General features: G+C 47.3%; 4 protein-coding genes across 5 annotated transcripts; 1 reads left to right on the forward strand and 3 right to left on the reverse strand.

Annotated features, from left to right (window-relative positions):
• Positions 1-150: 150 nt before the first annotated feature.
• betaCOP (coatomer subunit beta) lies at positions 151-3,823 on the reverse strand. The gene is made up of 6 exons (XM_017075312.4): positions 2,072-3,823; positions 1,184-1,839; positions 965-1,126; positions 628-901; positions 459-564; positions 151-376 (listed from the first exon to the last, which is right to left on the reverse strand). Exons 1-6 carry the CDS (start codon positions 3,706-3,708, stop codon positions 311-313), a joined length of 2,901 nt encoding a protein of 966 aa, XP_016930801.1. The 5' UTR covers positions 3,709-3,823; the 3' UTR covers positions 151-310.
• Positions 3,824-4,334: 511 nt separating this feature from the next.
• Positions 4,335-6,653, reverse strand: LOC139353365 (uncharacterized). Its single transcript, XM_070997313.1, has 4 exons — positions 6,634-6,653; positions 5,985-6,053; positions 5,160-5,282; positions 4,335-5,037 (listed from the first exon to the last, which is right to left on the reverse strand). Exons 1-4 carry the CDS (start codon positions 6,651-6,653, stop codon positions 4,605-4,607), a joined length of 645 nt encoding a protein of 214 aa, XP_070853414.1. The 3' UTR covers positions 4,335-4,604.
• A 726-nt stretch (positions 6,654-7,379) lies between these two features.
• On the reverse strand, positions 7,380-10,069 carry LOC108010415 (dnaJ protein homolog 1-like). Of its 2 annotated transcripts, none has more exons than XM_065867525.2 (2): positions 9,574-10,069; positions 7,380-8,417 (listed from the first exon to the last, which is right to left on the reverse strand). In XM_065867525.2, exons 1-2 carry the CDS (start codon positions 9,730-9,732, stop codon positions 7,509-7,511), a joined length of 1,068 nt encoding a protein of 355 aa, XP_065723597.2. In that variant the 5' UTR covers positions 9,733-10,069; the 3' UTR covers positions 7,380-7,508. The 2 variants fall into 2 exon arrangements, with proteins under 2 accessions (XP_065723597.2, XP_070853369.1); XM_070997268.1 differs by lacking the exon at positions 9,574-10,069 and adding an exon at positions 9,444-9,557.
• Positions 10,070-11,653: 1,584 nt separating this feature from the next.
• Tsf1 (Transferrin 1) lies at positions 11,654-14,926 on the forward strand. Its single transcript, XM_017075306.4, has 5 exons — positions 11,654-11,823; positions 11,888-12,130; positions 12,388-13,483; positions 14,307-14,691; positions 14,752-14,926. Exons 1-5 carry the CDS (start codon positions 11,724-11,726, stop codon positions 14,851-14,853), a joined length of 1,926 nt encoding a protein of 641 aa, XP_016930795.2. The 5' UTR covers positions 11,654-11,723; the 3' UTR covers positions 14,854-14,926.
• Positions 14,927-15,079: the final 153 nt, after the last annotated feature.

A 15,079-nucleotide genomic window follows, 5' to 3' on the forward strand; every position in this document is an offset into this window, starting at 1 on the left:
TAAGATATCCATACTTTGAACAAGTTTTCTTATGATATTCTTTCCCAACACATATGTTAATAAAATGTGGTATTTATTTTCTGAACCCTAAACTTGTATTTAAGATATGGCAAGTATTTCTAATAGCCCTCTCAAATGAAAGTACTCCCATTCTGGGGTTAAGGTATAATATATTCTTTATGCATAAGTGTAACGTGTAATGTAAATTGAAGAAGTTGCAGCTGGCGGAATGCGGGCGGGAGGCCGAATACGTCGTTCAGATACGTCGCTCTTGGTGGTGGCTGGTCGTCCACGTCCAGTTCCACATCCACTAGGCCGCCTGCACCGACTGCTTCTGCGAGGAGCTGATCTTGTCGCCCAGACTCAAGGCCATGCCCTGTTCGGAAGGGAAATTCCAGATTAGAAGGATCGAAAGATCGTTGAAGGATGGGATTTCCTGGGATTTCCCCGTATCTCACCTGACTTTTGGCGCGAATGCGTATGTGTCCCGTCACCTTGGAATCGGGATCATCTACGGGCTTCTCGATGCTCAGATTGGCCAAAGCATTTTCTCCGAAAATGGACCTATAAAATGGGATGACAGTGTATTTAGAATAGCTTCTTCTTACTGGATAGCTGGATACTTACTTGGCGTACATGTTGGCGGCCATGAAGCCGCATTGGCCGGACAGCGCCTTCTCCGGCGTGAGGCACTTCATGTTGGTGCTCTTCAGCAGGTGCTTGAGATATTCGTGCAGGTCGGTGAAGCTGGTGTTGACGGTCACCTTGTTCTCCCACTCGAAGTCCTGCCACATTTGGCGGAACTCTGTGTCCGTGCAGCTGGCCGGAATGATGTAGTCCATGATGTCGATGTGGATGGTGTTGAGCACCACCACGTTCGTGTTCAGAGCGGTGTCGTAAACTGTTGGATGTGAGAATGGTTTAGGATGCGATTTCAAATACAGATTTTTCGTTGGCCACTCACCAATATTGCCGAAGATGATGCCGTTCTCTGTGGAGGAGACCTTGACGTTAGCCTTGATGTTGCAGAAGTCGTGCGGGGCCAAGACCACCGGATGCGGGCGCTCCACCAGCTTCAGATCGCCCAACGTGGCCAATTCCAGTGTGCAGTTCTGCAGCGTGTCGTCTGAAATGGAGTTCATTGATTTAAATGCTTCCTTTTGGGGCGAAAAGGACTACTCACTGGTCTGGTTGACGATCAGAACGTCCAGCACAATGTCGTACTGGTTGACATTGACGTAGGCCTCGGCGTAGACGGGATCCGAGAAGCCAGTCAGCTGGGTGACCTTGTTGAGCTTGCTGTTGGGTGAGGCCACGTCGCTCATCTGTGCGTTCTTGCTGCCCGCCAGCGCCTGGTTCAAGCTCGACTCGAATACGTTCTCGCCCAGCTGGTTGTCGCGTCCGTTCGATAGCTGGGCAAAGAGCACGGGGTCGTCTGGCTGCACCTTGGCGGTGGCCTTCTGCTTCTCCTTCAGCATGCGCTGGTCCTCGTCGTGCTGGGCATCCAGCATCTTGCCCAGAGCCTCGCGGCAGAACAGTGTGAAGACGGCCACAGCCTCCGGCGTGCGTTCGCTCAGCGTGCGTAGGCAGACAAAGATGCGGTCGGTGTCGTCGTTGGTTATCGGCTTGGTGGGGAAACCGGATTTGCCCAGGTGCAGGATGGAGCTCATGATCAGCATCACCTGCGTGGTCAGCCGATTCTGGGCGCGTGCCTCCGGCTGCAGCTCCGCGTATCGCAAAGCCAGCTTGGTCAACGTGGCGGATAGGGCGGCGCCGATGAAGAAGTCGCCGTCCATCAAGTACTGGCGCAAAGGAGGACGTTTCTCGGCCTTGGCCACCCTGTGGAAAGGATAAATCGGTGTTAGAAAGCTGTTTAAAGTAAATACTGTATTGGCTAGCCTGAAAGCTTCTAGTAAATATCTGTAAAGTGCTTCATATTGTGATGACTCATCGCCAAACAATGGATGATGGTCATGTTAAAGCGACAAACTAGAACCTTTTTATCAGTGTTGGCTATGCTTGACATCTTGTAACAGATGAGTTAGAAAAGTACCACGTAGTCATTACTTACGGGGCCAGACTGTAGGCGCTCTGGGTGGCGTAGGTTCCATCGGAAGTGACCTTGTTGCTGGCGTTTCCGGATCCCGATCCGGATCCCTCTGTGGCAGATCCAGCGGCACTGCCGCCTGCGGATCCCTGCTGCTGCTTCTGCTCCTCCGTCTGATCTCCAGCCAACCGGCGCTGCTCCGCCTCCACCATGGGCACTTCGCCCAGCGTCTGCTGGATGACGGCAATCACTTCGAGGATTTGCGGTCCCTCAACGTACTCTCCCAGAATCCAGACGGCGGCGCGATGGATCTTGGAGGACTTGATCTGCGGGAAGGCCTCGATCAAATGCTCGATGATGAGGGCGCGCAGGGCGGGGAACTTTTGGATGGCCTCGCGGATGAAGACCAGCACGTCGGCGGCGGCCAGCTCGTTGGTGTCCGAAAGGAATTCCACCAGCACGGGTATAACATTGGCGGCCACGTCGGGGAACTTAATCGAGCATGTGTGCAAGGTGCGTACGAGCAGTTGCCTGTACTTTCCAGTGTCCTCGTGCTCCACGTTGTGCGTCTTGGCCACCTCCTTCTTTAAGACCAGCACCATTTCGCCAATATTACGCGAATAGACCAGGTCCAGGGCGAGGGCGAGTGTTTTCCGGCGCACCTCGATGTCTGGAGCGGCCAAAACGCGCAGGACGTCCATCACCAGATCCTGCATCACCTTCTCCATGCCCTCGTGCTCCTTCATGGCCACCAGGCGATCGAGGACGATTAGTTTCACATTGTTGTCGCTCTCCTTGACCACCAGTTCGATATAGCAGCTGGCTGCCGCCTTGATGGCCGTGGGAGCCAACGAAAGGGTAATCAGAGTGCCGGCGGACTCGTATCTGACAGCATTCGAGCTGGAGTTCAGCAGGTTGTAGATGCAGCGTATGAACCGCGAACGCTCGGCGGGATTGGCATGGCACACCTTGTAGATCAGCTCCACGATGACCAGCTGCAGGATGTCGCCAAAGGTGTGCACCTGGTCGATGCAACTGGCCAGATAGTTGAGGGCGCGCTCCTGGTCGGCATGGAGGAGCATCAGGAAGGCGTTCCGCTTGCAGCTCATGTCCTGCTGGGTGTCCAGGAAGCTGGCAATCAGCTCGGGCCCGTCGGGCACCAGCCAATCGAAGTTCTTGTAGATGGTGAAGATGGCCAGGACGGCGTTGCGCCGCACATACGAGTGCCGGTGATCCAGGCAGGCGCGTATGGCCGGCATGAGGGGCTCGAGGAGCTCCGGCTCCTTCAGCTTGCAGAGGAAGCGCAGGGTGGAGCCGCGCAGGAACTCGTTGGGGTGCTGCAGGTCCTTCCTGTACGCATCGCACACCAGGATCATCTCCTGCAGCAGCTTCCCGTCCGCCGACGTCTTCGGCACAATCTCCCAGAAGATGAGCAGCAGCTTCTTGATCGTGTGGTTCTGCACAGGCAGCACGAACCGTATGATGGTCATGATCAGGCCCGGGTAGCGCTCCCCGTTCAGGAGCAGCTTGATCACCCGCTTCAGCGTCTCGATCTTCACGTTCGTGTCGCCCTTCTCGAGATCCTGCTTCAGCTGCATCTCGTTGGGCACCTCGAGGTCCGGCGAGTTGATTATCGTGTAGCACGGCACTTGCGACGTCATCGTGGCTGCCTTTTCTTCTAGCCTGAGTTACCCAAGTTTCCCAATTTCCTAGTTTCCCGATTAACAATTTTTTTCTCTTCCGACGTGTCACTTGTGTGGATTGATTTTGGGATGGAACAAACGAGCCGAGTCCAGGGATGGGCTGTCGGCTAGCGGGGACGCGCACCATTCGCCGGCACTCCCCGCGGCCGACAGGGGGCGCCACTTAAGCGGGCCCTTTAATCGATGCATTATTGCGCAAGCCAAAAGCGTTAAGATGTTATTATCAAGGCCTAATTAGAATAAAAGACCTGGGAGGATTGGAAAGAATAAAATTAAATGGTTTGCGTGAGCTTATATCGCCTCGGTTCCCATGGGCTATCGATAAGTTTACAGTCCAGGGCTGCAAGCGTATTGTTGGAACTGGTTCCATTTTAAGGAGCTGATCCAGTTCAAATGTACATGGCGCCAAAATTCAAATATAAATTTTAGTTATTTTTAAGCTTTTGTCATTTCATAAAAAGCATATTTGATTCGAAGTTGTCAACATCCCCGATCAAGCCAGGCTCCACCGACGTTAAGTCCTGATCCTGCTCAAATATGTTCAACCATTAAACATCTACTAATTAACTATACTCTACTGTTTTTTTCGTGGATTTATTAATGACAAGGCCAAACTCGGATTCTGAATATATTATTGTGGGGAATACAATGGTCTTACAATGGTAGGGACACTTCCTCGAAATTCTTTGCCTTGACCAACCTTCCTTCTGTCCTTCTGTGGCATTGCTATCGGTAACTGGATGGAGAAGTCGACGATGAGTGTGTAGTGCAGTGTAAACTGTTCCGTTTATGGAGTAATCCCTGGCCCGGGAAGCGGTTGCTCAGCTCATCCTGGTCGTGCTCCTTGGGGAAGCTCATTCTGGTGCCCCCTGTCCAGCCGGATGGATTTGATTTGAATCGCCCGGCCACTGGACGAGATCCGCAGTTGCGAGAACTTGAAGACCTTGTCCTCCAGTGTCATAAAAAGCACGTGTTCTACCGGCGGATTCTTTGGGAGCCGGCCAGTCCCTGATCCTGATCTCACCGCAAAGTCGTCTTCGGAGAACTCGTACACTGGATCGCTGGATCCGAAGAACTCGTCGAGATGGCTTGTGGATCACCATGGAACTGGTAACTGGAGACGTCTCCGCCGGAGACCCTTTCTTCTTGTCCAACTGCTCGAAGATCTCAGCGGCATGGGATTTCTCGTTCTTGTCAGGATGGTCGTGCAGCTCCAGCTTGCGGATCGCCCCAGGGATCTTATAGTCAGTGACACTCCGCGACGGGTTACCAGCGCCTTGTAGAAGGCTTTTATAAAAGTTTGCAACTTTTTTGTAATTTTCAAAAAACAAGTTAGAGATCCAGCAGAACCATTGCTATTGCCATGGCAATGGTCCTGCTGGTTCCCGAATTTGTGGCTTAAAACTTACAGAAAAATTGCAAACTTTTTAAAATTCCTTGAAATTATGCTGGACAATGAGATCCAAATGCTTAAGTTGATTGAACAGAAATGTCTACGGTGCCTATGACGATGACTTGTCAAAAACACCCCTCTCGATTTATTTTAGACTTAACGCAAGTCAAGATAACAACGTTTTTAGGACTTAAGAGTGTTGACACAGTTTAGATTAAAATATCTGAAGGTACTCATCGAAACGAGATAAAACACGAGATAAACACCAAATTCTTAATTCGCTATAATATCCGGACGCGGGAGAGCTAAGTGGGCGGATCCTCAAATGTTTTAAAAAGTACTCTTAGATTTGATAACAATTATGAAAGACTTTCACAAAATATAACTGTTACTTCCGAGTTGTATAATAAAAATAAAATGATTTTCAGAAGTGACTTCGGCAATATCGCATTCGGATCACAGAAGTGACGGCACAAATAAAGGGTGACATTATAAATGTAAACTAAAATATATATCACCTAAATTGGTAAAGCGGAACTCAAAATATAATTAAAAATAGGGAGAAATCTACTTAACAAAATCTTAAAAAAACTTATCCTAGGGGTCCAATTTTACCAGGAACTACCATCATCCTTTTTGGAGCATTTTGACTGTAAACTAGTTTAAAGTTTATTGATAAACTGATTACATTAAGAGTAACCAATATACTCGAAAGATTATTGTTACGTTTACATCATTTTTATACCCGTTATTCGTAGAGTAAAAGGGTATACTTGATTCGACGGAAAGTATGTAACAGCCAATAAAGTATATACATACATTCTTGATCGGAATCACTAACCGAGTTGATGAAGCCGTGTCCGTCTGTTCGTCTGTCTGTCCGTCCGTATGAACGCTGAGATCTCGGAAACTATAAAAGCAAGAAAGTTCGAATCTGGCATGATTATTGAGCTTCTTGCGCAGCGCAAGTTAATTTCAGCCAGGTGCCACACCCACTCCAACGCCTACAATCGCCCATAACGCTACCTTTCCTACCATCTCAAGGGTTTCAGTCAGAAGTTTGAAACGCAGTGAAGTTTACGTTTCCGACCCCATAAAGGACACTCAGAGAAAAAATCAACTATTTCGTGCTTGAATCAAGTATTTTCAGTGTCAAAACTTTGCCAAGCATGGAATATCCCAATCTCGAGAACAAAGAACAGCTTTCAAGTACGTATTTTTAAAACAGAAAATACTCGATTTCAGTTTGTTTTCAGAACCTTTTGGTCTACAATCAAATATAAATACTTCTTAAATGTAGCCTTATTTGTACTAAAAACAAGTACGATTAATTAATAAAATAAGAATAATTCTTAAATCAATATACATACATATATTGTAAATTTAAATTGTGTTTTAATTATATGCTAGTAAAAGAAATAGGTATTGGAAACTGCAAATGAAATAAACGAGTTATATCTAAATTACATTAATATTATAAGTTTACTTACGATTTGCTGCTCACGGGCATTAACACTGTGCGTTTTCTGCGCCTTATAAACCGAGCGTTCTCAGAATAAACAGTTGGGAATTATTAGATATTTAAATCCAAAAGTGTGCTCAATGTGACAACTTTTTCAGCACGAAAGTTCTTAAATGGTAAGCATGAAATCGTTCTTAAGTCAAGAATGTTTGTCCTTGATTGTAGCACGGTGTTTTTCCTTGAGCATCACTAGACGAATTGATCTAGCTATATCCGTCTGTCAGTTTTAAAACTATTGGGATGAAAGCTTCCCAAAAGTCTTATTTCTATTGCAGGTAGTATATAGGTCGGAACGAGCCGGATCGGACAACTATATAGTATAGCTCCCATAGGAATGATACAAATTTTCTTTTTAAATTTAACAAAATCTAACTTCGGTGTTTTTTGGCATATTAACTTCTACTCTTGGGAGTATCATTTTTTTAATATTTCAAAATATCGAATAAAATTTTAAAAATTAATGTCAAAATAATACAAGGAAGTAAATTGAAATGGAACATTATCTTAATATTTCTGTAATTAGTTGCAAAGGTATAAAAACTTTGGCTTGCCGAAGTTAGCTTCCTTTCTTGTTTTCTTATATCTTTGGTTTTTAATTGCTAGTTTTACAGGGGGTACAAATCGCTTTAAATTGAAAACGCTATTACCCAGTAATTTATTCAGTACTATAATATATTGTAGAGCTGCCCAAAGAACTTATCGGAATTAAGCAGTTTGTTTGGTTTTTTATTGGGAGCAACCGCATATACCTCAGGAGGTATATAAATCGTGGGGAATACAATGGTATTACAAAGCCGTCAATTGCGACATGGCTGCGACTCCTGGGCAACAGGGCAAGGGGAATTACAGCGAGGATATCACCGCTTCCGAAATTGTTTCGGGGAACTTGATTGAAAAGTCGACGACGAGGTCGCCGCGGCACCAGTCGTTCACTTGATGGGGCAGTCCTTGGCCCGGGAAGCGGCGCGTGGAATTCTGGCTGATGACCTCTCCCTTGGTGCAGAGGTGCAGCGACTCGCCCTGAAGCGTCGGCACCTCCAGCTGGGCACCGCCAAGCGCCTCTCCCAGCGAGATCCGGGCCGTGAAGCGCAGGTCGCACCCCTCCCGGCGAAAAAAGGGGTGCGGCTTCTCGCGAAGGACGAAGATCACGTCACCGGGCCGCCGGTTGGGCAACTGGTCGCCTACGCCGGGGAAGGTAATCCTGGTACCCGCCTTCCAGCCCGGACGAATCTCGACGATGAGCATTTGGCTACGTCGAGTCGCCCGCCCTCTGAACGAGATCCTCCGTTGCGAGATAGTAAGGCGCTTGGTGCACCCCTTGGCTATTTCCTCGAGAGTCACGAGAATCACGTGTTCTACCGGCGGATTCTTTGGGAGCAGGCGCCTTCCTGATCCTGATGCAACAGGAAAGTCGTCGTCATCGTCGGACGACGCGTAACTGTAGCCGAAGAACTTGCCGAAGGTGGCGTACGGATCACCGTGGAACTGGTAGCTGACCCGCCGGAGACCCTCCTCGCCCAGGTCGTCGAACAGGTCTCGCTTCCTCCTGTCCGACAGGACCTCGTAGGCCTCGGCCACCTGCTTGAAACGCTCTGCAGCCTGGGAGTACTTGTTCTTGTCGCAGTGCCAGTGGTAGCGCAGTGCCTGCTTGCGGAACGCCATACGGATCTCATAGTCAGGGGCTCCGCGACGGAGGCCCAGCACCTTGTAGAAGTCCTTGGCCATGGTTCTGTTGTTACTCCAATTCGTAGTCTAAAATTAAACAAAAATTGCAAACTTTCTTCAAATTCCTTGGAAATATAACAAAGGCTCAAACAGATTAAACAGAAATGTCTACGCTGTCCATGATGATGACTTGTCAAAAAACTCATTTCGATTTATTTTAGTCTTACGGCAAGTCAAGACTTCAACATTTTTAGGATTACCACCGTTTCCATTTCAACATATGATAGTACTCATCGAATCCTTAATTTTAAAATATTAAAATATTTTGGTTTTCGTTATCGGCCATTGTGCGTGTCACCCTGTTGAAACAAACTTGCCCTACGCAAGAAGCTCAAGAATCTACATGCCAAATTCCAACTTTGTATTATTTATAGTTTACGACGGACATCGATTTGGCTAGTGATCCTGATCAAGAATATATTTTATTTATAGGGTCAGAAACGCTTTTTATACCTGTTAGATACTTTCAGCAGTGTGCCACGCCCACTCTAACGCCCACAAACCGCCCAAAACTGTGGCTCCTACAGTCGTTATGCTAGAATACAAATTTTAACTGAAATGTATTGTTCTCATCAATACCTATCGATTCACCCAAAAAAAGTTTGCCACGCCTCTTTAAAGCCCACAAAACGCCCACAATTTTTAAAAAAAATCGTAAATATAACAGCGGATAACTAGGATACTATCAAAGATAGAGAATTGGGATTTCAGGTTTAGATTCTGTAGCCTTATACGCAGCGCAGGTTTGTTACGCAAATATGCCACGCCCACTCTAACGCCCATAACGCCTAACCCACATAACCATATATTGAGATCGTCGGTAGGTGGCGCATTTCAATCTCGCTTTGCTGCTTGTATCTCCATTTCCTTTTTGTCCCTATAGCTGAGTAAGGGGTATCTGATAGTCGAGGTACTCGACTATGGCGTTCTTTCTTGTTTTGGTTTATATTTCTAAAAACACTTTAGGGTCTCCCTGCATTTAACATGAGCTTCACTTTGTTGTTTTTCCTATAATAAGTGTCTAACTATCAATGTTTAATTTTAATCGCATACGGTTTTTCAATAAATGAGATGTTCGTGTGGAAAACAAATGAATTTCATGGTTGCAGGCAAAGCCATTCTCCAGCCGCCTATTTCCCTGCCAACAGAAAGTGTAATTTTGCGTTGGGTGTGGCCCTGTTACCTGGCTGCAGATAGCCTCCGCGCTAGAGGACGGCTGATAAGGGTCCACCCCGGGCGACATGGAAAAAATCCCCAACCCATTGCGATCCCGGGAGATTCCCGTCCGATGCGAGGCTTTTGACCTTGCCCAGTGCCAAGTGCGCGAACATACATACGGCATAACAAACAGTCTAATTCGGTCTCCGTTCGATTCTACTAGAAAGATCCCCGCCCACGCCAGAGGGCCTTTGTGATCTCGTTCAGCGCTTCATCACTCAATTGCCGCCCCCACTCCCCACTCGCCACTCGTTACCCAACCACGCCCCCAAAAAGGCACGGCTTGCATTTAAAGCAGGTCGCCAATTGTCGCGGTGGGATACTGTAGAATGTGGAATTGGCCTCCCTGTACTGCACTTGGTCGATGCGGGTGACTAGCTAGGTGATCCCATCGCATCCAGCCCGTGGAACAGGTTCTGTGCCCGGCCTGAATAAACAAATCCCCTGATAGCGAAGCGAAAATAAATAAACAAAACTAGAGACGAAAGCTAATTCGTGGGTTGTTTGAATGTGGGATACCCTTACTTCCATGCTATTATATTATATATTATTATTAAATATATTAGGACATGTTGAAGTTTATAGATATTTATTATTAATTATATATTATTCTATATTAGGTACCCATTTCTGCAAGTTTATAGAGATTGTGAAAATTTTCCACGAAGAAAGTGAAGATTTTGTCGATTCTTAGCTAGAACATTATAAAGGTTTAAAAAGATAAAACAAATATTATAATACTTTATTCTTATTTTAATAGAGTGATTTAACATTCAAATTAGTTAATTAATTATTATAATTATTATTAAAGTTTTTTGTATTTATCTAAGTTTCCATATATTCAATAGTTTTAAACTGGGTAATCTGACTTTGTTAAATTTGTAATCTAGATCAGTCACCTTCAAGCCTTGATCAGCATAATAAGATCCCCTTGAAGAGTATATCTGAAAGGCAATTACTCTTAATTTGTTTACTTCCAAGAAAAGCGAATTTAAAGCAGCCAAATCATTAGATGAATGCAAATCAAAACCGCGCAAAAGCTGAGAAAGTGAAAAATAGAATTGCAAAAGCTGGGCCCCAGCACAATGGGAACCAGACCGCTCGCCCAAAATAGGTATACCTCTGGATAAGGGCTCAAATCGCATGATTATTGGCCTGTGGATTGGGGAGGGTGGTGGGCAACCCCTGTGGGATCGACGAGGAGGTGACTTAACCGGTTACGGCAAAGATAGTAATAATCGCCTGATTGGACTAGTTTATTTGGTAGGGGGAGCACAGCACCACTGTATTCCTGGAAACCCAAAGGCCCAGTGCAGCAGAAAGCTTACTTATATAACTCAATGGGTACACACATTGAGTACCAGTCGGTGGCTTGGGATCAGTCTTCTCGTACATATACAGATAGAGTGCTTATATATGGAGTGCATATATGTGCAACGATCGATTAGGGGATCAAGTGCCAAGACAATTAATTGAAGTGGGCGCTGTTCTCTAAATTGTCAAAAGGTGTTTGCGGTTTTGCCGATCCCCGAGTGTAAAACTATTAATTTTATTGTTTTCGCTTAGGCGATCGTTAACGATTTATTTAAAAAATTAATATGCATGCTCAAATGAATTCTGCCAAGAGAAAGCGGTGAAAGAACGGCATAGACACGATATGATCGATTGATCGTAGCAGAGTAACCAACACACAATCGCCTCAGGCTGAATTCTGATTTAGATCGATCATACATTGTTCTTTCCAAGGCACAGATGGGGAGGTCCACCTTAAGGTAGATCATGGATCGATAAATCTATTAAACGAGTGGCAAATCTCCCATAGTTTTTCAGGTCTAGTCATATATCAGTGTCGCAAAACTCGTTTGCCGGAGTATAGGCCTGGATGGCCGCCCACTCACGCCTTCCCCTGCGAAAAAAAACCGGTCCCCGGGACTGTCTTTCTTCATTATTATTATTATTATTATTCCTCCTTGTCGCCGGGCAAACAGAAGCAAAAGAGAACAAACAAATGCAAAAAAGAGCACGAAGCCGGGAGAAGAAGCAGCACCTCTGGTTGGCTATAAAAGCCACCAGCCGGCTCCGGATTCTTCACAGTCGAGCTTCAACTGTTTTGAGATGATGTCGCCGAGAGAGACCCGCACCTGGCTGCCGTTGGCGGTGGCCGCCCTCCTGCTGATCCTAGGCCCACCATCGTCCGGAGCGGAGGAGCCCATTTGTAGGTTTTCCCCCGCGCACCCGGTTGAATCCATCTAACAGCTCCCAAATCACTCATCCCGCAGATCGCCTGTGTGTGCCGCAGATCTACTTGGCCGAGTGCCAGCAGCTGTTGGCCGATCCCTCGGAGGCGGGCATCCGCATGGAGTGCGTGGCTGGACGGGATCGGGTGGACTGCCTGGAGCTGATCGAGCAGCGCAAGGCCGATGTGCTGGCCACGGAGCCGGAGGACATGTACATCGCGTACCACCGCAAGAACGAGGACTACCGCGTGGTCTCCGAGATCCGCACGCAGCAGGACAAGGAAGGTGAGTGTTGATGGTTATGGGTACTTTAACCAGGGCCATTGAAACGAATCCTTCATGGAAATGAGTGATATAACCGCGATGAAAGTGAATCCCTTGATGCATAGCAGGTACTCGAACCATAAGGCTCGAAGGGCCAAAACATAGAGTGACCAAAGCTCATTATATATAAGATACTTAAAAATGCGGTATATACCAAAAGAACCGAAAAACATTATTCAAGTACTCACTCCATATCCCATCTCCCTTTCCCCACGCAGCCGCTTTCCGTTACGAGGGCATCATCCTGGTGAAGAAGGACTCCCCCATCCGCACCCTGCAGCAGCTGCGCGGCGCCAAGTCCTGCCACACTGGCTTCGGTCGCAACGTGGGCTACAAGATCCCCATTACCAAGCTGAAGAACACGCATGTCCTGAAGGTGTCCGCCGATCCACAGATCTCCGCCACGGAGCGCGAGCTCAAGTCCCTGTCCGAGTTCTTCACGCAGTCGTGCCTGGTGGGCACTTACTCCACGCACCCGGACACGGACCGCCTGCTGAAGAAGAAGTACTCGAACCTGTGTGCCCTGTGCGAGAAGCCGGAGCAGTGCAACTATCCGGACAAGTTCAGCGGCTACGACGGCGCCATCCGCTGCCTGGACAAGGGCCAGGGCGAGGTAGCCTTCTCGAAGGTGCAGTACATTAAGAAATACTTCGGCCTGCCCGGCGCCGGACCAGATGCTCCGCCAGCGGAGGGCAATCCGGAGAACTTCGAGTACCTGTGCGAGGACGGCACCCGACGACCGATCACCGGACCCGCCTGTTCCTGGGCCCAGCGCCCCTGGAGCGGCTACATCTCCAACGAGAAGGCCGTCCATAGCGCCGACCAGCTGCACCAGCTGCAGTCGCGGCTGGAGCGGTTCTTCAACAACGGTCTGCAGGCGCAGAACAAGGACGCCGCCGCCCACCTGCTCATCCAGCCGAATGCCGTGTACCACAGCAAGGACGCGGCCATCGATCCCAAGGTCTATTTGGAGCGTGCCGGTTACAAGGATGTGATCGAGCGCGACGGCAGTGCCATCCGGAAGATCCGATTGTGCGCCCAGAACGACGATGAGCTCGCCAAGTGCCAGGCCCTCCACCAGGCGGCCTACGCCCGTGATGCTCGTCCTGAGCTCGAGTGCATCCAGTCCACCGATTGCGTGGTGGCTCTGACCAAGAAGGAGGCCGATCTGGCCATTGTGCCGCCCACGGGCTATGCGGATGCCCGTCGCAACGAGCTGCAGCCTGTGGTCTACGAGCAGAGGGCCCAGGACGATGTCCTAGTGGCCGTGGCAGCACCCAGCGTTACTCGGGAGGCCCTCCAAAAGGCCAGCCTGTAAGTAGATCTTCTCTCTTTCAAAATTCAATCAGTATATAGATAATTGGGTGTATACTATGACTGCGTCCCCATAAGAATTTTCTATTGATCCATTAATGATTGTAAAGCGGAAGTTATGTAGACTTAATTATAAAAAAGGTGTAGAACCTTTCGAAGAAGTCACCCTTTGATGATCAATCAATTTATTGTTCTTTGTTAAAAGGCCTAATTGTTTTTGTTGAAAGCTTTAATCTATAACTTTATCTTACTTCAATGATCGTACAACTCAAGATTCTTGGAACCAATCTATCGATCTACCTCCTGAAGATCAATCAAATTATTGTTTTTAAGTTAAAAGGTTCATTAGAAGTCTATCATACTTTAATGATTGTCTTGATGATCTACACCTCACACTTCGAACCAATCTATGTCTACCTATCTTACTTTAATGATCGTAGGTTTCAAGACACTTCTATAATTGATCGAAGAATATGATCGATCAATATTTAGACTTCAAACAATCTTAATAACCCACCTGAAACCCACCTCCTATCTTATATTATTCATTGAAAAGTATGATCAGTCAAGTCTTTATCCCTTAACTTTTAATAAACCACTTTATGTGGCCAATACTGTGTTACTAGTTGTCCCATTTGGAAGCTATATCTTCCATAATCGATCCAAATGTTGATCAATAAAGTATTAATCCCTAAATACCTAGGATGCCATTCCGAACTATTTAGCTACATTTCTAATGATCAATCATTAAGTGATTAATGCTTTATTATTTTTGAGCCGCCTTTGAAGCTACCTAACTTAATAAACACTTAATTTCTTATAGGAAATTCAATGAGAACTGTGGACGCTCCCGGGCAGCCGCTGCTCTGCTGAACAAGCGACGTGGTCTGGACGCCTGCCGTGTGTCCTCCAGTGCCGATGGAGAGGTACAGATCGTGCCCGCCTCCGAGCTGGAAAAGCACAAGGACTCGCAGCTGGTGTGCCCCAGCTTGGAGCGACGACCGGTCACCGATTTCCTGGCCTGCAATGTGGACGTACAGCTGCCCCGGGCCATCTTCATCAGAAAGGACACCACCAGCGTGGAGCAGGAGACGGTGAAGCACCTGTTCTCCTTGATCTCGGACAAGTTCGGCGCCCACGGCAAGTTGGTGGATGTCTTTGCCCTGTTCGGAGAGTTCCAGGCGGGCAAGAAGAACGTCTACTTCCATGTGAGTGCTTCCCTTTCTATCCATATGCTTCGCAATCTGAAAATGTATCTCATTTCGCAGGACAAAGCCGTTCAGCTAGTCACGGAGATCAAGAACGAAATCCAGGACGAGCAGATCTACGCAGATCTCCAGTGCGATGCCAACAAGATCGCCAAGCAGTGAGCAGGGAGCACGAATACCCTCTCCACCATCTCATTCTGCATCAATAAATTTTAACCCGAATATTACTAGAAAAGTCAAATTGTTTATGTTACCATAGCGAAATTGGGGTTTAGCTGCTCGGATTATGAAGTGACCATAAAAAGCTAAAGGATCGGGGTCACCAAGAACTATGAGCAGTATATCAGCGCTTGGCTAAATAATATTTTGAAAATTAAGCTTCCATAGC

Source organism: Drosophila suzukii, chromosome X (genome assembly GCF_043229965.1).
Source record: "Drosophila suzukii chromosome X, CBGP_Dsuzu_IsoJpt1.0, whole genome shotgun sequence".
NCBI lineage: Eukaryota > Metazoa > Arthropoda > Insecta > Diptera > Drosophilidae > Drosophila > Drosophila suzukii.

What these genes read in the sequence shown, in the direction of transcription:
- betaCOP (XM_017075312.4), bottom strand. Translation starts at nt 3,708, where the DNA reads ATGACGTCGCAAGTGCCGTGCTACACGATAATCAACTCGCCGGACCTC. An exon ending in TCTGATCGTCAACCAGACCA is followed by an intron (nt 1,127 to 1,183) that starts GTGAGTAGTCCT and finishes ACTCCATTTCAG; the next exon opens with ACGACACGCTGCAGAACTGC. An exon ending in CATCATCTTCGGCAATATTG is followed by an intron (nt 902 to 964) that starts GTGAGTGGCCAA and finishes CACATCCAACAG; the next exon opens with TTTACGACACCGCTCTGAAC.
- LOC139353365 (XM_070997313.1), bottom strand. Translation starts at nt 6,653, where the DNA reads ATGCCCGTGAGCAGCAAATC. An exon ending in ATGCCCGTGAGCAGCAAATC is followed by an intron (nt 6,054 to 6,633) that starts GTAAGTAAACTT and finishes TTGCTTTTATAG; the next exon opens with TTTCCGAGATCTCAGCGTTC. An exon ending in AAAAAGTTTGCAATTTTTCT is followed by an intron (nt 5,038 to 5,159) that starts GTAAGTTTTAAG and finishes CTTTTATAAAAG; the next exon opens with CCTTCTACAAGGCGCTGGTA.
- LOC108010415 (XM_065867525.2), bottom strand. Translation starts at nt 9,732, where the DNA reads ATGCCGTATGTATGTTCGCGCACTTGGCACTGGGCAAGGTCAAAAGCC. An exon ending in CGGAGGCTATCTGCAGCCAG is followed by an intron (nt 8,418 to 9,573) that starts GTAACAGGGCCA and finishes GTTTAATTTTAG; the next exon opens with ACTACGAATTGGAGTAACAA.
- Tsf1 (XM_017075306.4), top strand. Translation starts at nt 11,724, where the DNA reads ATGATGTCGCCGAGAGAGACCCGCACCTGGCTGCCGTTGGCGGTGGCC. An exon ending in GCCCTCCAAAAGGCCAGCCT is followed by an intron (nt 13,484 to 14,306) that starts GTAAGTAGATCT and finishes AATTTCTTATAG; the next exon opens with GAAATTCAATGAGAACTGTG. An exon ending in AGAAGAACGTCTACTTCCAT is followed by an intron (nt 14,692 to 14,751) that starts GTGAGTGCTTCC and finishes CTCATTTCGCAG; the next exon opens with GACAAAGCCGTTCAGCTAGT.